Source organism: Bacillus rossius, chromosome 1 (assembly GCF_032445375.1).
Source record: "Bacillus rossius redtenbacheri isolate Brsri chromosome 1, Brsri_v3, whole genome shotgun sequence".
Taxonomy (NCBI): domain Eukaryota; kingdom Metazoa; phylum Arthropoda; class Insecta; order Phasmatodea; family Bacillidae; genus Bacillus; species Bacillus rossius.
In genome coordinates, this window is record NC_086330.1 from 189,854,198 (window position 1) to 189,875,276 (window position 21,079).

Here is a 21,079-nt window from a genome sequence, read left to right on the forward strand (position 1 = left end):
ATAGGTAGGTCCGATGATCTTACTGGTTTTATGATTTGTTTTTTTTAGTTGATTTTAAGTGTTGTGGATTATACAATGGAAAGGGTTCTGAAAACCTTAAGAAATTCAAGAAATTTTAATGTATTTTAACTTAAGGACACCAGAATTTAATTTTTTTTTTTGAAATACTAATGTTTGAAAATTTTATACTTTACAAGGAAGGTTATAAACAAACTGATTGGATGGAACAAGGATGCAGTAAATCACAGTTTCAGTTAGATTTGCTTTTGAGGTTCTGAAGGAAAAGTAGCTATAATTTAAAAGTTTGAATAAAAATGTTTTTTTTTTAATTGGTTTGAATTAAAAAAATTTAAAAGTTAATTAGTCATGATCTAGGTGGGTAATGGGGTGGGAATTGGCCACTCTTTTTCCCCTATTACCTCCCTAACATGGCCTTCTATGAGGTACATCTAACAGATGAAATAAAGAAGAAGAAGAAGAAAAATGAAGAATTATTAGTTAAACTGTGTTTTCATGAAGAGAACCTGATGAACTTTTTTTTTTATTGTTTGGAAGAATAGTAGCAAGGTTAATCAGATGTTTTACTCGAAGAAGAAGAAGAAGAAGATAAAGCTGTTTTATGACTCGACAAGCCAGAGATTGGTGTTTCCCCTCTGAGCTTCTATTGACTTCGTTGTTTACTCTCATGGGATAGCTGGTTCGGCACCATGGAGAGAGATTGGTGGGCATTGTGGTTGCCCCCAGAAGAAAAGAAGAAAAGAAGAGGTTATGGGTGGGTCATGTGAAGTGACCTTCAACCTAGTTACTTTGTGGCGACTATTTGATGCTGTCTAGAGAAGATCAAGAGTCAAGAGTTAGAAAAAATCATTGGAGGTCATGTTTCCCTTCCTTACGTTTTTCCTTTGAAATAATTTTCCTGATTAGATTATGCTAAGGGTGGGATACTTTATGTTAGCAGTTGAATTTAAAATGAATTAATTAATTTTATTTTATTGTTGTGTTTGCATCCTTGTCCATCGATTGCAGTTTAGATGTTAGTTCTGTAATTGGAAGGCGTGTTGGTAATGCCTGTTGATGATGTTTCAGAATTGTAATTTGTTCGTGATGAGGATGGCACAACTCTGAAGCAGATGTGGGGAGAAGATGTGAGCTGCCCTGGAAGCCAGTCCAGTAGCGGTTGGAGTTGAGTGATGTTTGCTGATGGCCAGCCCAGGGAGCTACTCTTCTCGACAACACTGACTTCGAGGAGTTGCACCAACCTTCACGAGATAAGAGTTTAATTAATTGAAACACTGATAATTTTGTAAGGACACTTAATTTTTTTTGAAGAACGAAGGAAGTATTGTGATAAACGGAAACTGAAAAAAAAAGAATAATTATCAAGAATTCTTACATTATTATTTTATAAAATAATTTAACAAATACTGAGAAACTAAGAACATTAATTTAATTTGTAAAGAGAGCTTCACTAACAGAGCAATTTTTTTTTTAATTGAGAACTCAGCCTCTGAATGTACCTAGGAGAAATATCCAGATAAAAGTTTTACATTTTTAGTTTAATGAATAATTGTTGTTTTAAATGATCTTGTGCAGAATCTAGATGTATGTTCAGAAAGTAAGGACCTAAGAAACATTATTATTTTTGTGAAATAAGGAATTTATAGTTATGGTTTGATGGAGAAATACACTTTGTAGTTTTGAGGTAGCTCGATGGGGCTCGAGCTCTGTGAGGGGAGGGTTATGTCGCGGTTCAAAATTTTACAGGGTTTTTGAAATCAAATTTAGGGACTTTACTGACGGGACTCTGGGCTGGCTGCTCTGTTCACTCGTCAGCGCAAGTGGCGTGCCCATATAATTGGGGCACGAAGCCGGCGCAGCGCGCTGCGGGCTTGCAGATTTTTGTTTGTTGTTCGGCCGCGCGTGCCGCGGCCACGGGCCGCATTTACTGGGGCGCGCTGTCGTAACAAACCGCGCGGTGTGGCCTGCACGTCGGGTAGAGGGGGGTAGCCTTCCCAGATATCCTAGTGGGTTGTTTAGTAAATTTGGCTTCAATAACGAGCATTTGTTATGCTATAGGCGCGGCAGGGCGCGCGAATTTAAGCGCAAGTGTGTGGTAGCTCGGGGCTCACTCAGGCGGAGGCTATGGTCGTCATCTGAGGTAACGAGTTGCTTAGATCGTAATGTAATTTAAGTTAGTTCATAATGTAGTCGTCTTCAAGCACTCGGGCAAAGGCTATGGCCCTCGTCACGAGTCTTTATAAGTCAGAGTTTTTAAGAATGTAATGTTCGTTCGGGTTTTAAGGGCAGGAGAGGCCCCTACGTTAGTTTTTTTTAAGTAATCGATCAAGAAAGGCTTCTTGGAAAATGTGAGTATTGCTTGATCTTTGTCTTAATTTTAATTATATGTTAAGATGTATTCGTAAGGATAAGGGAAGAGTTTAGTGAAGTTCTCTCTTTCTCTCTTGTAAGGTCGTTCAGTAGTTAAGGAAGTAATGAATAGATTGTTGTTGTAAATTTTAATCCCGCTTTGTAAATGTTCGTCAAGACCGATTTTACTTTATTTGACTTTAGAATAAAATCATTTTAATTTAGTATTATGTTATTTTGCAAAATCTCCTTAGTTCAGCTCTCACCAGACATCCTGTACGGGATGACGAACCTATTAACTTCGATCCAAGGTACATTAAAGGATTTTATGAATTTAAGAGGAATTGTGATTAATGCCTTTCTCAAATCATGAAGCCAGCAAGCGAGTTGTTTTTATGTAAAGAGCTACGATTCTCTCCCCCGTAACTTTTACGATTGACGATTTATTTACACTTATCTTACGACTTACTTTTTTTCTTTCTTCCCCCCCCCCCCCCCCCCCTTAACAGTTTAAACCGATTGGAGCTAAGAATTTATTTCACTTCGATGCGGAACTAAATGTTTATGAAATTGTTAACTTTCGCCAAGTGATCCTGTAGTGGAATAGAAATTATGTAATAAACATTACGTTTGTAAAAGAACTTGCGGTGTTTAATTCCTCGAAACTGACACTTTTCTGGTATTTAAATTAAATTTATTTTTAGCGTTGTCCATAGATCGAACCAAGTATCGTTTCAATATGTAAAGTAATGTGTGATTTTTTCGATGAATTTTGGAATTTTTTCCGAATTAATAAGTCAATTAATACAAATATCTAAGATAGCGGTCGTAATAATTTATAGGATGATGGTAGTAAATGATTTTAAGTTTCTTTTAGGACTTTGATCATGATTTATTGAAATTATTATTTTTTTAATAAAATTTAATTTAATTTGGATCGTTCAAGGATCGATCCAAGAACAGGAATCGATATTATCAATCATTACTTCAATGATTCAATTTTTTGATGTATTTTGGATTTTTTCCCGAATTTCTAGATAAGTAATTACAAATTACGAAGATGCCACCCAAATTTCAAGATGGCGGGCACCTTAGTAATAATAAATTATTACTGCACTCTAGCGGTTAAAACTTAAACAAGTATTATGGTAATGTACTCTATCAGTCAAGTACACACAATATGGAGTCCTCCAGCAGACGAAAACAAGATGGTGGCAATGTCCGCTATTGGTTAATATATGTTAAATATTGTTCTTGGTAGCGAGTACTAAACACAAAATATCGAATCCATGATGGTCAAGGTCAAGGTTAAATTTCAAAGTCAAAGTCAAATTTCAAGGTCTGGTCAAATTTCAAGGTCAAGACCAATTTCAAAGTCAATGTCAAATTTCAAGGTCAAAGTCAAATTTCAATGTCAATGTCAAATTTCAAGTTCGAGGTCAATTTTAAGGTCAAAGTGAAAGTTCAAGGTCTAGGTCAAATTTCAAGGTCAAGGTCAAAGTTCAAGGTCAATTTCAATGCCAACCATCGAGGTCAAAGGTATGGTGAACAGAAAATTATACTTATATGGCGCTAGCACACTAGCAGAATAAAACAAGATGGCGGCCTCAGGCGGACGAAGACAAGGTGGCGGACATGACGTCATACCAGTTGACGATATATATACCTTGGTATTGGTGGTGTGAGGTCAGTCTAGGTAGCTTCCGTGGAAGAAGGATCTATTTTTTTTTTGCTCTAACCGGTTTCGAACCAAGGACGGGAATCGATCTAATCAATCAGTATTCTAACAAGTTAATTTTTTTATGAATTTGGAATTTTTTTCATTAAATTCGGATAAGAAATTAAGATTTTTAAGATGGCGTCCGTAACGATGATTGATACAGTGGTGACATAATTCGAAATGTTTCATGTGGTGTAAGATTATTTATTCTATTTTATTGAGAATTTTTTAAATATATTAATTTATTACTGGTTTACTCTCGCCGGAAATCGAACCGAGGACCTAAATCGTTTATATAACTAATCAATTGAAGTAGGCAATTTTTATAATATTTTTTGGTATTTTTTCGGTATATCTAGCATTGAAATTACGATTTTCAAGATGGATGCCGTAACGAAAATGCAACATTTATAGGATCCAATATGGTGATCGTAACGTAAAGTGTAACAATATCATCGTACTCAACCAAGATGACGAGGCATAACGAAACATGCAACATTTATATAATCCAAGATGGCGACCATAATGATAAAAGCAACAGTGTTTTTAAGTGATGTTTTATAATTTTTAATTTTTTCAATTTGATTGATTATTTTTTTAATTTTCTTGAATATCTAGCATTAAAATTACTGATTTTCAATATGGTGGACATGACGTCATACTATGTGTCGATATATATATACTTTGGCATAAGTGGTGGGAGGAGTCAGTCTGCCAGCGGCTTCCTTGGAGGAAGGTTCTGTCGCCATTTTTATTTTTTTTCCTCATCGGGTTCGAACCGAGGACTCCAAGCTCCATGTCGTAAAAGTACGTTTTCAAACAGTTTTTATTAAAAAAAAAGTTAATTAAATTTTTTTTATCAATTTTAAAATTTTTTCTTTATAATCAGATAATAAATAAAGATTTTCAAGATGGCGTACGTAACGGAAATTGCAACGGTGACGTCATAATCCATGATGACGGCAGAGGCTTATTGGAGGCTGTATACATGGATGCTTAAGCCTCAATATGGACATTTCTAACAGCTATTATTTTTAAGTACTAAAACGAGAACTTTTCCCTCGAAACGGGAATTTTTCCCTCGAAAACGGGAAAATTTTCCTCAAAACGAGAATTTTTAAGTCTTTTTGAGTAATTTTTGAGTCTAAGATGGCCGCCATGACGTCACTAATCCAAGATGGCGGAAAAACACCACCACCGCCTGGCACGTGGCGCAGGACCGGCTATATATAAATTTACTGTTAATTAATTTTTTTTATGACCACATGTTATTTCTGTGATAAGAAAGAATATCTTATAGATACTTTAAATTAAGCTATGTATTTACGAGTCATAGCTGAAAGTGTTAAAGTAATATTATTTACAAAATACGCACTTAGGCCTTTGAGAATCCCGCTATACATACGGTTCTGTAAGATCACAGTTCGGAAACAAGCTTTTTTAGAGAATAAACAGTAGAAAAAATAACACATTTATTATTATTTTTAACAAGCTTAGTATTTTTTTAAATACAGCATAAAGGCAGTCCGAAAATGTTTACCTAATGCTGGTAAGGAAAGATTTGTTTGAATTCTTGGAAATCAATGTTTATTTTTACATGGCTATAGCTGAATGGCCAATTATTAAAAGAGCTTATAAATTACAACAAACTTACCTAAAAAATTTATTATCTCATTTTAAAAATTATTTTAGGATTATGTAATATATTTTTTACAAAACATGCTTAAAATATAGGTCGCAGTTTATACAGAGAGGTGAGTTTTTCGTTATAAAAAATGACCCATTATGTGCATGCCTGGATAGTAAAGCTACAAATGTACCTATTCTGAACCAGCTTTTTTTAGGAAATACGCGTAATTCTAAAAAAAACTAATATATTATGTTTGTATGCAGAAGTGTAAAAACGCTTACATAAATAATACTTGAATGCTTTATTGAGCTAATAATCAGTTGCAAAAACAAATTTTAATTATTTTACAGTTAGATATATATATATATATATATATATATATATATATATATATGCATTGAACATAGTATTTTTTCAGTTTTTGTAACATATCCTATCGATATAGTATGTTTATACGTTACTTACAAACACGCCTTCAAGCCAGCCGAATTTAATGACTTTTCCTTTCTTATTTTTTTCTTCCTCATCTTCTCCCTCGCGATTGTCCTGTAAACAAATCGTACAATTCTGTTAAAAATAATAATACATTAAATGTTAAAGGCATTTAGGTTTTCAGCAGAGAAAGAGTGTTGTTGGCTCCAAATACTAAGAAAAACGCTCTTAAGAATGTTATATATGATGTATTCGATAAGCGCAATCACAAAGATAGCAACCTCACGAAGTTTTATGAGAAGAATAACTAGTCAATTTTAAATAAAAATAAAAAATTCGCAGATTTTTTTACACGTAAACCAACATAGTTGCACACTCTAATAACTCGCGAGAACTGTAAAATTTGCAAATAAAAACTGAAATTATGTAGCATGTGAACAACTGTAGTAAACAACTGATCATTAAAGGCATGCACAGTACAAATTATGCTTTCTGAGGGAATATTTTAGTGGCACAGTTCCTTGGCGAAATATTTTGTCAGTGTTTAGAAAATAATTTCCAAATTGTCGAAGGGTGTAAGTGACAAGTAATGTGTCAACCATGAAGTAAATTCTCCCAGGCATTATTTCTATGGAGGCTGCAGCTCCTGTCGACAACGATTTTATCAAAAACGGTAACACGGAGATACCGGCCAGGGAAGGCGCGAGACGTCTTCGGGAAACACGTGTCAGCTCTTGTTTTATTTTTAAAAACGAGGGAACACGTCCCCGGCACTCGCTGGAAGGTGACCAATATTTAACTCGAAAATTACCAATAATCAAACCTAAAACCACCCTAATCCGCAGTGCCAGACTCAAAAAATTATAAATCAAAAATAAATTACACTGTAAATAACAGGTCATAAATACAAGTTACAACCAGCGAACCTAAGTGGGTTCGTGAGAGAGGGGTATTTAATATCACATCTACTTTCAACATAATTTATATATTCTTTCAAACAGTTACTGAAAAATACAAAAAAGTTTAAGATTTTGGTTTATAAAAGATTCGTACCTGACTGTTTAAAACATCAATTTTGTATAAAAATCCACAATAACGTAAATAAGCCTTGAATAAATTACATTACATTACATTACATTACATTAAAAACCCTTATACCTTACGTTAATCATTCTGATCTGATAATTGCATTACGTAAAAATTACTAAAACAATTTAAAATAAACGAAAAAATATATTATATTAAAAACCTTTGCAAACTATACAAATATAAACAATAAATAAAATATTAAATAATCATAATTATTCAAGCAAATAAAATATTTAAATAAAGTTAAAGTAAACTACAAACAAAGATTACCAACTTAAACCCAACTAATAAGCACAAAAGGAACAAATCAAAGAAAGTGGCCCAACACCGCTGGGCCTATAGTGGCCCCGGGTGCTTTGGATGGTAGAGGCGTTTAAAAGAACAATTTATATATAAAAAATTGAAACATGGGCACATTTGTGTTCAACTTAAAAATACTCAATTAAAAAAAAAATTGGTTGTATATAAAGTCGGTTTACGGACGATAGTTTAACGTGACGTCATAACAAAACATTGATGAAATAATTGATCCAGAAGAAAATGAAATATCATATTAGGCCAGTAGTATACAAATGGATATACTGGGACAGGCTCCAGGCGGTGGAGCCGGGAGCCGGTGTCCGCCATATTGAATTGTGACATCACGGCGGCCATCTTGGATGAGCGTAACGGGACATAGCGTAACGGGAAAAGTAGGACCTTGACCTTCGACCCTCGAAAAATTGCCAAAATTGGGCAAAATTTGCCCAAAATTCCTAAAAAAATCGCCAAAATTTCCATTTATTTGTTTAAAAAAATTCCGTCAAAAATTCTCAAAAAATTCCACAATCCAAAAAATTAGGATTTCGAAAATCTAAAAAATCGTTTTGCCCTAGAAAGAAGCCAAACTCCTAAAAGAGGCTTAAAACTCCTAAGAGATAGCCGCTTTAAGCCGCCGAGGTAATGACCTTGAAAATAAGGATGCCATGGCAGCCATTTTGAAATATGACGTCACCGTTGTAATTTCCGTTACGGCCGCCATCTTTAATATTTTTATTTATTATCCGATTTTAATGAAATTGTTTTTAAAAATTATAAAAAAATTCACTTGATAAATTTTAATAATTTTTTTATAAAAAAACATACATACATTTACGACACGGAGTTCGGAGTCCTCGGTCCGAACCCGGCGAGGGCAAAAATAAATGGCGACCGATCCTTTCCTCGCAGTGGCTGCAGGCAGGCTGACCCCCACCACTTATGTCAAAGTATATATATCTTCACTTAGTATGACGTCATGTCCGCCATATTGAAAATCCGTAATTTTCATGTTAGAAAGACCGGAAAAATTTTAAAAATCATTAAAAAATTTAATTAATCGATCTAAATAATAAAAATTTAATAAAATATTACTTATAAACCACTGTTGGACATTTCGTTACAGTCAACATCTTGGATTATATAAATGTTGCATTTTCCGTTACGCCCACCATCATGATTGAGTACGACGTCAACGTTAAACTTTATGTTACGACCACCATCTGGGATCCTATTACTGTTGGATGTTTCGTTACGGCAGCCATCTTGTAATCGTGTATTTATTTAGCTAGAAATTCGAGAAAAAATCCCAAATTCCCCGATAAAATCAATCATTAATTTACCTATTGAGTAGTTACTTGGTTCGATCCTGGACGAAGCTAAAAATTAATTTAATTTAAAAACCAGAAAAGTGCCAGGTTCGAGGAATTAAACACCACACGTTCTTTTACAAAATAATATTTATTACATAATTTCTATTCTACTACAAGATCACCGGCGAAGGTTAGAAATCTTACAAACATTTAGACCTGCATAGGCGTAAATTGGCTAATTTTTTAGCTCTAATCGGTTTATACTAGACAGAGACCAACCAGAACCTTTACTGTCATAGTTCTCCTCTTCTTGACGGAGTTTCCGGACACCGTGTTTAACAGTTTGCTTCACATCGTTAGAACTGTAAATTACTGCAGCCGATGTCATGAATGCACACTTTTTCACTTTGTCATCGAACGGATACGGCTTTCCATATATACAGTCCAACCACAAGTTATATTTAAAGGGTCCATTTGTTGCTACGCCATCAGTAAGTTGATTGATTATGTTCTGTCTGATATCATTAAGAAAATACAAATGTATTTCGACTCACTAAACGTATTTAGATAATAGTAGTCCTTCAATGTTCCACGAAATGCAGTCTGCGCCAAGTAGAAGCCATTATCGTTCACTTGTAATGCTCCGAACACAGTCTTAGGTTTAGTTCCATGTTCAGACGTCATAGCAATCGGTTGCTGTGCATCTGTTTTTTTTTGTTGTACGCTCACGAGCCTTCAACCTTAACCGAGGAGTCGAAATGGCTGCAGGTAGTTGAGCAGTAGGCGCACGGACATTACCTTTACATATTTTCGCATGTCGTCGCAAACTATCAATTCGAGTAAACCATTCATGACACTCATCACAGCGAAACTTCATGCGAGAAGGATTCTTCTTGCATTTGCTCCTCTCATGACTTCGTGCATCATGAGCAAATGCGAATGTCATATCACTGTAGCTGCAAGGATACCGGGGTGATGAAGACGAGCCTTTCAGACCCGATCCAGAAACTGACGATGCCGCAGTTGCACCATCTCCAGACATACTCTTATGAACATCAATGCAGCGTTGTTGTATAGAAACCTTACTTTCTGCCGAACAGTAGGACCTTTGCATATCTTCATGTGCGTTTTCATATTATCTTGTCTTGCAAATTGCTTGTGACATTTCTCACAACCAATCATTTTGCGATAAAGGTTCTTAGCACATTCTCTATTCTCGTGTCGTCGAGCATTGCTGTTGTTTGAGAAAATCTTGTTGCAGTAACAGCACCGATGTTTTTTGTTTGCTGACGAATCATCACCAATTGAAGTCTCCATCAATGGCGGACCAGCGTTCGACGAGCTTTCCTGTGCAGCCAGCACTACCGGCATTAATGTCTCTTCTGCTGGCGCTAACACGTCTGTTGAAGTCTCATCCAAAGTTGACGTTGCCAACGGGATCTGCTCCATAACCATCACCGCTGACGTCAGGGTTCCAGTTGTAGATGGTTCAAAATCCATCGAGTTCAACGTTAAAGACGTTAAAGATGCCATCGAGGCCTCAAGAACAGGTAATTGCGTGACTTATGCACCAGAAGAAACAAATTAGGTGATCCTTACACCATTGTCGTCAGTAACAAACTGAGCGACCCGCTGTCTAGGACTCGCTTATATACATGCATCGGATGGAATAATACGCTAGTCAAATCAAGAACCATTTACTATAATACTAGAGTCAAAATTACATTTAAAAAAGAAGATCATATGATCGAAAAAATTCGATGAGGTGCTATACGTTCTCGTCTCATGATTTCGATCTCACCAATATACGATAGGCTCCAATATACACAAGGCTCCAAGAGCTACAAATCGCGCCATCAAATCCAAATGCGCCCATAGCTACAATTCGCACCATCAGATACAAGCTCCAACACGCAATGTACACACAGGAAACGGAACGTACACATAGAAAACGGCACGTACTCACAGTACACAAAGGAAACGGAACGTACACACAGAAAACGGAACGTACACACAGTACACAGAGGAAACGGAAAGTACACACAGTACACACCGGAAACAAAACGTACACACAGGAAACGGAACGAACACGTAATGTTCTCGCAATTTACACAATGTACACGCAAAGTACACGCAACGTACGCAAAGTACACGAAGTGTATGCAATATACGCAATATACGCAATGTACACACAATGACTACACCTCGTTCGCGCAGGACAAGTATTTAATGAGAACGAAGCACGTTTGGACGGAAATTCTATAAAACGAAACCTCATTTAACGAAAAGGAGGCACATTCTCTCTCGTTCATTCAACTCGGTAGGATGCGATCGTCAATGATAAGTTAGGATATAATGTCTCCAACAGTCTATGAACCCAACAGTTTTTATTTCCATTAGTCATTGGCTCCAATAGACATTGGCTCCATCAGTCATTGACTCCATCAGTCATTGGCTCCAACAGTCTTTTGGCTCCAACAGACATTGGCTCCAACGGTCTTTTGCTTCATCAGCACCAATGATATTTGACTAGAATGCTGCGAGTCTAAGAGACTATGAGGCTACAATTCTACGAGTCTACGAAGCTCCAACTACCCCAGTAGCTTTATGTTATAAGATTACAAGACTACTTGTTTATGTAGCTACAAGTCAGCATAGCTACTTGGCTAAACAGATTCTGCAGACTTGTAAATTTCTCATTGTTGAGCAAAGATAGAGTTCTACTACAAGCCAGAATTTTATGTATTTTTTTGTATATTTTAATTTTTAATTTTTTTTAAATTTATTAGTTATTTATTAAATATTTTTTTCTGTTTTTTTATATCAAGGATAAGTGTAATGATTTTCTTCGTGTGCTGCCAATTATTCGTGTCATTATGTTTGCTCCTGAATATTCTTTTCCATATGTTTATGGTTTTCTCTGTGTGCTCCCGATTATTCTTGTCATTACGTTTTCCCCGTGTGCTCCGGATTATTCTTGTTCATAATTTGATGGTTTTCTCCAAGTGCTTCTGATTATTCCTGGTTAGACATCTTAGGGTTTTCTCCAAGTGCTTATCATTATTCCTGGCTAGACATCTGATGGTTTTCTCTGAGTGCTCCTGATTATTTGTGAGAATTCGATCTCTGCATGAAGGATATTCACTTAATGAGTCATGTCATTTTATTCAGAGTTACATTTAATTAGTGAAATTCTGCTAATAAATCGACACTTACAATATTTTTTTTATCAGGTGGAATGAAAAAATAAACAACCATTACTCAGTCAAATAATATGTCAAGAAAAATCTGTGAATCACAATCATATAAGACGAACTTCCTTCTCCTTGGTGCCTAGCGAAGCCTTCCTTCTTTTGCGATCGTTAGTGAGCATCCCGCATCCTACATAAAAGAACTAAATAATATTTACCTGTACGCAACATGTGGTGTCATATGTTGACAATAATCGATACTACCTTAAACAGGTTATTTGCATGAGATAAATTAACTCTCACCACTGAATGGAGCTATTGTAATCAGTTGGAGTCATGTAGTCTCGTAGCCTTGAAGCCTCGTGTCCTGGAAGCTTCGTAGACCTGTAGCCTCGCAGTCTCGTAACCTTGTGTTCTGGATGCTTCGTAGACATGAGTAGTATACAAAAGTATTTCCGGGCGCAGGATGCAGGATGTGGTGCCGGTGCCGGTGTCCGCCATATTGGATTGTGACGTCACGACGCCCATATTGGATGAGCGTAACGGGACACAGCGTAACGGGAAAAGTATGACATTGACCTTTGACCCTCAAAATCCGCCAAAATTGGGCAAAATTTGCCCAAAATTCCTCAAAATTCGCCAAAATTTCCATTTCTGTGGAAAAAAGTTCCACCGAAAAATCTCAAAAAATTCCACAAATTAAAAATTTCACTTTTCGAGGGAAAAATTTCCCGTTTCGAGGGAAAAATTCCCGTTTTTAGTCCTTAAAAATCCCAGTGGCTGAAAATTCCTAAAACTGGCTTAAGCATCCTTAACTCAAGCCTCAGTTAAGCCATTTCTAGGAATAAGGATACCATGACCGCCATATTGGATTGTTTCATCACGGCAGCCATCTCGGACGGTTGTGACCTTGACCTTTGACCTTGACCCTGGTGGCCATTTTGGATCCGCCATCTTGTCGGGGCGTAACGTGACACAGCGTAACGGGACACCGTGTAACAGGACATAATGTAATGGGACAAGTAGATCACGGCGGCCATATTGAATCCGCCATTTTGGATGACGTCATTTTGTTTTCTAGAAAGACATCACTGTTGCAATTATCGTTATGGTCGCCATCTTGAAATTAAGATGCCATCTTGGAAATCCGCAATTTTTATGTTAGAAAATCGGAATTGTTTTGATGTAAAAACTCAACATCATCTATTGCCGTATAATGTATTTTATTTTCACCACAACTAAATACAAACCACTAACACACACCGCCATCTTGCTAGACTCCTTGTTTGTTTACCCACAATGCTAAGCACTACAAACAAGTCAACATGATGAAAAGAGAAAAGAGAAAATTGTCTATGTCCAGTAAATATTCACACATGCGTGAACATACCGCCCACCGAAAAAAAAATGACAATTTTTTTCCATACTTAACACACATAACCTTGATACTAAAACACAAAACGAATAAGATCAAACATCACAAAAGCTCCTGATTATGTCCATAAGTTTAGGATATTGGTAAAGGGCAGATTTTTGTCACAGGTCTAACAATTTCTCCAGTAGAGGTTCTCAGTGTGACAACTCTTACAACACCATCTCTACCTGGGTGAGTTTTGATACCTCTGGCAGTTCTCCATTTCAAGGGTGGCAAGTTCGAATCCTTCACTAACACTAATGCATTCTCCTCCACATTGGGTACTGCAGTATTCCACTTTGTCCTTTGATGGAGCGTGTGAAGATACTCGGTGCTCCAGCGTTTCCAGATGCACTCCTTCAGTTTGGTGATGAGCTGCCATCTATCTAAACGATTCTCCAAAAGGTGGGATAGATCCTGTTCCGGTATGCCAACAAGAGGAGCACCAATCAAAAAATGTCCAGGAGTCAAAACATCAAATTCTGAGGGATCTGCTGACAAAGGGCACAATGGTCTTGAGTTTAAAATTGCTGAGATTTCAGTAAAGAGTGTGGTCAGTTCTTCAAATGTGAGTATTTGATTGCCAATAACTCTTTTCATGTGCACCTTTGCCGACTTGACAGCTGCCTCCCATAGACCTCCAAACTGTGGGCCAGCGGGAGGATTGAAGTGCCACACAATGTTGAGATCAGCTAGGTGATCTTGCAGCATCTGCCAGGCAGGCTCAGTAAACAAGGCTTGACGAATTTCTTTCATGTGTCTGTCAGCACCAATAAAGTTTGTACCTTGATCTGAATGTATGTTAGATGGTGTTCCTCTCAGAGATACAAATCTTTTTAGAGCAGCTATAAATGCTTCTGTACATAGTGAGGACACAACCTCCAAGTGTGTTGCCTTACTTGACATACACACAAACAAACAAAGATAACTTTTACTGATTGGGGCTTTACGTGTTTTGGTGGTCTTAGAAGAAAAGGGTCCAGCAAAGTCCACACCAACCTTCAAAAAAGGACGCACTTGTGAGAATCTTACACTTGGGAGATTCCCCATTAGAGGTGCAGGAGACCTTGCAGTCAACCTGAAACATGTGATACACCGATGAATACAGTGCCGAATGAGATGTCGAGCACCCACAATCCAAAACTGCCTTTGAATGAGAGATTGAGTAGCTTGAGGTCCTGCATGGAGATATGTGATATGGTAAAAGGTTACAATAAGCTTTGAAAGATGACATTTTCCTGGAAGCAATACTGGGTGTTTGGTACTTTCAGGCAAACAAGCATATTGCAAACGTCCGCCCACCCTGACAATTCCGAGGGAGTCAAGAAATGGACACAAACTCCGCAAATTACTGGAACATTCACTGCACTTCAGGAGTTTGATTTCTTTCATAAAATACTGATGTTGTACTACATGGATCCAAAACATCAGTGCAGACTGCATCTCCTCACACTTCAATATCTTAGAATCACAATGCGGGAGTTTTGAGAACACACTTTTGGCTCTGAGTATCCATGCTGTTACTCGCTTAAGTTTTGAAAATGATGAAAATGTTTCCAAAAATTTCACCAATTCATTTTGTCTGTCCTCTTGCACTGCAAGGGCCTGACTTTGCACCGGCATGCATTCTGGAAGCTCTAGGAAAGGTGATACCTCAAATTTGTTTACAGGCCATTCCGTCTCTGATTCTACCAACCAATCTGGACCATGAAACCATAGAGAACTCTCAATCAATTGATCAGGATAAACACCTCGGGATGCTAAGTCAGCTGGGTTGCACACTAGGGAACATAGCGCCAAATTCCTGGGGGTGTGATAGCTTGAATCTCGGACACACGGTTTGCTACAAAGGCCTTAAACTTGTGAGGAGATGATTTAAGCCATGACAACACAGTCCTTGAATCTGACCACATGTACATAGTAAAATTGTTCAATCTGCTCTCAAACAATGTGTTCACATATAACCACAATTTAGCAAGCAGCATAGCACCCAATAACTCAAGTCTGGGGATGGACAATGTCTTTAGTGGTGCCACCTTTGACTTGGCGATTACTAGATGGGTTGAGACCATACATTGTCCACAAGGCTTACATAAATCACTGCAGCATATGCCTTTTCAGAGGCATCACAAAATCCGTGAAACTGAATGCAGCAGGCATCCAGAAAATGGATATATCGTGGAATCCTTACATTAGTCAGGGAAGACAATGATGTTCTGAAGTGTAACCACTGTTGAGCAACCTCTGCAGTGACTGGCTGATCCCATTCTAATCCCAGTGTCCAAAGAGTCTGGAGCAATATGTAACCCAAACTATAACTGGGGACACCCATCCACATGGATCAAACAACCTAGCAATGGTGGAGAGAATTCCTCGTTTTGTGACAGATAGATGGGGTACATTGATGTGGTACATAAACTCGTCAGTGATGGGACACCAATGAATGCCCAGAACCTTAACTGCTGGACTTGTGTCTTGATCAAAGCTTCTGAGAGTCTCGCAATGTGCTACAGGCAGATCCTCCAACACACTGGAATTGTTGGATGACCATTTACGTAACTCAAATCCTCCTTGAGCTAACAAGTCCACGAGTTCACACTTAAGTTGCACTGCCTCTTCTACAGAATTTGCTCCTGTTACAATGTCATCTACAAACACATCTCTTAACAATGTTATTGATGCCTGAGTATATTGCTGGGCTTCATCCAAGGCCAATTGCTGCAAGGTTCTCAAAGCTTGGTAAGGAGAAGATGCTAAACCATATGTGACAGTCTTCAGTTGATAAACATGGACACTTGCTTCGGGAGACGGTCGCCATAGAATGCACTGGTATTTCCAGTCATCAGGGTGGATTTGAATCTGTCGATACATCTTACAGATGTCTGCAGTGAAAACAACAGGCCTAGTTCGAAAGTTCAATAGAATATCACCAATGTTTTTATGAAGTTTTGGACCAGTAAGGAGCAAATCATTCAATGAGATGCCTTTAGAAGTTGCTGCTGATCCATCAAACACCACACGAAGTTTTGTGGTAGAACTTGATTCCTTGAGTACAGCATGATGAGGAATGGCATAGGCTATTTCATCATCTTGACCCTGAATATGCTGAATGCTTGTCACGCGGGTCATGTGGCCTAAACATTCATATTCTTTGAGAAACTGGCTATATTCCCTCGCGAGATCAGGTGACTTCTTCAACCTACACTCTAGGCGCTCAAATCTTGATAAAGCAGAGTGCAAAAAATGACCCATGTCCTTCACCTCCTGATTGAATGGTAAACGAAGTATGTATCGCCCTTCAGCACTGCGTTCATGTGTTGCAAAGAAGTGGTCTTCAAATTTCTTGTCATCATCTGATATAAGGTCGACTGATGGCACTTCTTCAATTTCCCAAAACTTCTGTAATTGTACATCCAGGTTAGTTGTTCTTATCAAGCATGACACAGGTGGGTTCACATGTGTTTCACAATTGGCCTTACCACTCACAACCCAACCAAACAGAGAGTGGAAAGCATTAGGCTCCCCTGGTAATTTAGCTCCAGTCAGCACTTCACTGACGATATCAGCTGAAAGGAGCATGTCAACAGGCCCAGGTTTGTCGAATGATGGATCTGCTAATTTTAAACCCTTGAGGTGAGTAACTGAGCCTTGTGAGATTCTTGAACAAGGCATGGGATGTGTTATTTCAGATAGAATTGTGCCCTTTACATTAAACTGAATATGTTGAGAATCCACTGGTTTTATTGAACAATGGACAATACCTCTGGCCCCTGGCACAGGAATCTGACCAACACCAGCAATTTCGACATTTTGACGATGACGTTTCAATCCCAACCGCTGTACACAATCTTCAGTCAAAAATGTAGTTTTTGAAGCACCATCTAGCAAGGCTCTTACCACTTGAAACTGTCCACTTCCATCTCTCACATGCACAAGAGCAGTGGTTAATAAAATGGTAGTTGATTGATCCTGATTATCACCTGACAGATGTAGCGATTGTAATTTATTTACAAATGGTTCATAAGCTGGAGTATCATTTGTATCATTTTGAGTACTCTCTGGCTGAGTTGGGTGATTGTTGTGGTTGAAGTGCAAAACTGAATGGTGTCTCTTTTGACAATGATTGAATGAAAATTTTGATAAACATTTCTGAGCATAATGATGTTTTTTCAAACAATTAAAACACATATTTTGCTCCTTCACAAACTGCATCCTCTCATCAATGTTCTTAGACAAAAAATGTTCACACTTACTAAGTGAATGCTTTTCGTTACAAAATTAACAGCACAGAACATTTCCAACTGCTACGAGGGCAGTGCTTCGGCCACTGGTTGGTCTAAAGGGTGGTCTCACACTAAATGTTGCAGTCCTGTTGTAGCTACGACCAACTGTAGAGGTTTTACCCTCATGATTCCCTTGAACACTAAGTAGTTTAACATTTTCATTCGCCACAGCACGATGCTCTAAGAATGCAAGGAGATGGTCACAAGTGGGCAGATCTTGCTCCACAGCTATTTCAAATGATACACGTAAATTTGAGTCTAGTTTCTCAAGAAGAATATTCAGTAGGAGAAAGCTCCACTCAGACACTGGAAAATTATCAGCCCTTAATGCATTCCAATTCTCTTGAACCACACTAACAAAGCAGGATAATGAGTCTGGTGGGTTAGAATGCACAGATGGAAGATAAAGGATCTTCTGAACATGAATGGTAGCAGCAATGCGTAGATTCTGGTATTTCTTTTCCAGCAATGACCAAATTACTTCGTAATTTTCATTGGTGAGGGGCAAATTACTTACCAGCTCTCTTGGCTCATCTTTCAGGCATCCAATAAGATAATGCAGTTTCTGCACGTTGCTGAGTGACACATCTTGATGCACAATGGATTTAAAAAGCTCAGAAAAGGATGCCCATTCTGCCCTGCTTCCTGAAAACACTGGCAAAGGAAGTGGAGGCAGGACTGCACGTGAGAATGTTGCACGAGAGGTTAGGTCTGCCGCTCTAACTGTACACCTATTATGTTCAATACGAAGATGCCTAAACAACCTTTCGAACGTCACAAAGGCTGTCCCCAATTCATCAACTGTTCGTACTTCTGGTTTCGGCGGTACTTCACACAAAGCAAAGTAGTTAGCCAGCAATTCGTCTTTCTTTTCTGAGACTTCTTCAAAAGCAATTGCAAATTTTTCAAAAAGATCTGGATTGTTGGCTGTTTCCTTTAAAATTGCACTAACTTCGTTTACTTTGTCCATAACATAGTCAAAAATGATAAGCTGTAACTCGGTTGTTGAAGCCGCCATGACACCAATAGCACACACGCACGAGGTAGTTATTTTAAGATGCTTCTCTTTAAATCAAACGGAAATTTTTTTTAAACTGGTTGCTCATATCTTTTATCTGGCCCGGAGGACCAAATTATGTTTTGATGTATAAACTCAACAACATCTATTGCCGGATAATGTATTTTATTTTCACCACAACTAAATACAAACCACTAACACACACCGCCATCTTTCTAGACTCCTTGTTTGTTTACCCACAATGCCAAGCACTACAAACAAGTCAACATGATGAAAAGAGAAAAGAGAAAATTGTCTATGTCCAGTAAATATTCACACATGCGTGAACAGGGATAAATTCCAAAATTCATCAAAAAATTAACTTATTCGAATTCTGATTGATTATATCGATCACTGTCCTCAATTCGAACCCCGTGAGTGCAGAAAAAACTAAAAATGGCGACAGGCTCCTTCCTCAATGGTGGATGCAGGCAGACTGACTCCTACCACTTTTTTTCAAAGCATATATATCGTCAGCTGGTATGACGACATGTCCGCCATCTTGTCTTCGTCCGCTGGAGATCACCATCTTGTTTCCGTCCGCTAGAGTGTGCTGTTACCATGTTAGTATAATTATCTGGTCACCACACCTATGACCTTGACCTTGAACTTTGACCTTGACCTTGACCTTGAACTTTGACCTTGACCTTGAAATTTGACCTTGACCTTGAAATTTGACCTTGACCTTGAAAATTGACCTTGACCTTGAAATTTGACTTTGTCCTTGAATTTTGACTTTGTCCTTGTCGACCATCATGGATCCGACATTTTATGTTCAGTACATGCTACCAGGAGCTACCACCTGCTGGAGTACGCCATCTTGTGTGTGTGTGTACGTGTATTATAAAGTACATTTCCATCTGGATAATTTTATTCTAACCTGCTACAGTGCAGTAATCATTTATTACGGAGGTGCCTCCGCCATCTTGAAATTTGGGCGCCATCTTGAAATCATGTAATTATTTAGCTAGAAAAGCGGGAAAAAATCCACAATTCATTAAATAAATTTGTAATCCATATAATGATTGATTGGATCGACTAAGGTCCTTGGTTTGATCCCTGGCCGATACAAAATAACTTTAATATTTAAAAAAAATACTAAAAAAGTGTTAGGTTTGAGAAAATAAAAACACCACAAGTTCTTTTAAAAAAATTTCATTACATAAATTCAATACACTACTACAAGTACAAAAAAAAACTGACAAATAAACAAAGCCTTTTGGATTCCTCGATTCAAACAGTCTTCTTATTGTACGGACTAAGCCTTTTACATGACTTTAAATGTCTATCCGATCCGTTCATCACCACAGCCAGAGACGGACTGAAGTTCATAGCACTTATATAGTCTCATTAGCCGGTACAACACATGAGTAAAATCAATAACAATGTTCATTATACGTCTCGGAGCATTTATTATAATGACAGTGTAAGCTATCGAGACGTGAAATTAGTTTATTGCACTTATTGCACTGAAATTGTATTATTTGAACATTATTATAACAACCGCTTCTTTCATGTTTACGAGCATTTGAGGTGATAGTAAATGACGCACCACAGCATTTGCACCGATGTGAAGTACGCTCTTCATTAATTGATGTCTGGAATGCAGATGATGAAACGTCAGTTGATGGTGGAACAGCACATATCGACGTCTCCTCCAGTGTTGTCAGAGGCGTTGCCAACAGGATCTGCTCCAACATCGTCGGCGCCGACGTAATGGTTCCCGTAGTCGATGGTACATCCTCCATCGAGTACGACGTTAAAGTCGGTAAAGATGCCATCGAAGTCTCAAGAACAGGCAATTACACGACTTATGCACCAGAACAAACAAACTAGGTGATCCGTAAACCTTCGACGGCAGTAACAAACTGAGCGTCCTGCTGTCTAGGACTCGATTATATACATTAACCGGTTTGAATAATACGCTAGTCAAATCAAGAACAATTTACTTAAAAAATACAAGAGTCAAAACAACATTAAAAAAATAGAAGCACCATCAAAAAAAAGGAAGCACATTTGGAAGCACCGAATACAAAAAGGCAGCACATTTGACAGCACCGACAACGAAAAGGCAACACATTTGGAAGCACCGAATACAAAAAGGCAGCACATTTGACAGCACCGACAACGAAAAGGCAGCACATTTGGAAGCACCGACTACGAAAAGGCAGCACATTTGGAAGCACCGACTACGAAAAGGCAGCACATTTGGAAGCACCGACTACGAAAAGGCAGCACATTTGGAAGCACCGACAACGAAAAGGCAGCACATTTGGAAGCACCGAC

The 21,079-nt window shown here is 37.9% G+C and overlaps 1 protein-coding gene and 1 long non-coding RNA gene across 4 annotated transcripts in view; one reads left to right on the forward strand and one right to left on the reverse strand.

The window, feature by feature from the left end:
* Nucleotides 1-2,953, forward strand: part of LOC134527161 (uncharacterized) — a 264,791-nt gene extending 261,838 nt beyond the window's left edge. Inside the window, exon 3 of one of the 2 annotated variants that reach the window (XR_010074108.1) lies at nucleotides 1,087-2,813. This is a non-coding gene — a long non-coding RNA (uncharacterized LOC134527161). Of the gene's footprint in view, nucleotides 1-1,086 lie in introns of both variants that reach the window. The other variant, XR_010074107.1, reaches the window with a different exon arrangement.
* The window catches only part of LOC134527159 (bumetanide-sensitive sodium-(potassium)-chloride cotransporter-like), a 940,416-nt gene that overhangs the window by 697,750 nt on the left and 221,587 nt on the right, over nucleotides 1-21,079 (reverse strand). For both annotated transcript variants that reach the window (XM_063359554.1, XM_063359556.1), the window contains exon 3: nucleotides 6,183-6,263. In XM_063359554.1, the coding sequence (XP_063215624.1) occupies nucleotides 6,183-6,263 (81 nt within the window). The remainder of the gene's footprint in view (nucleotides 1-6,182; nucleotides 6,264-21,079) is intronic.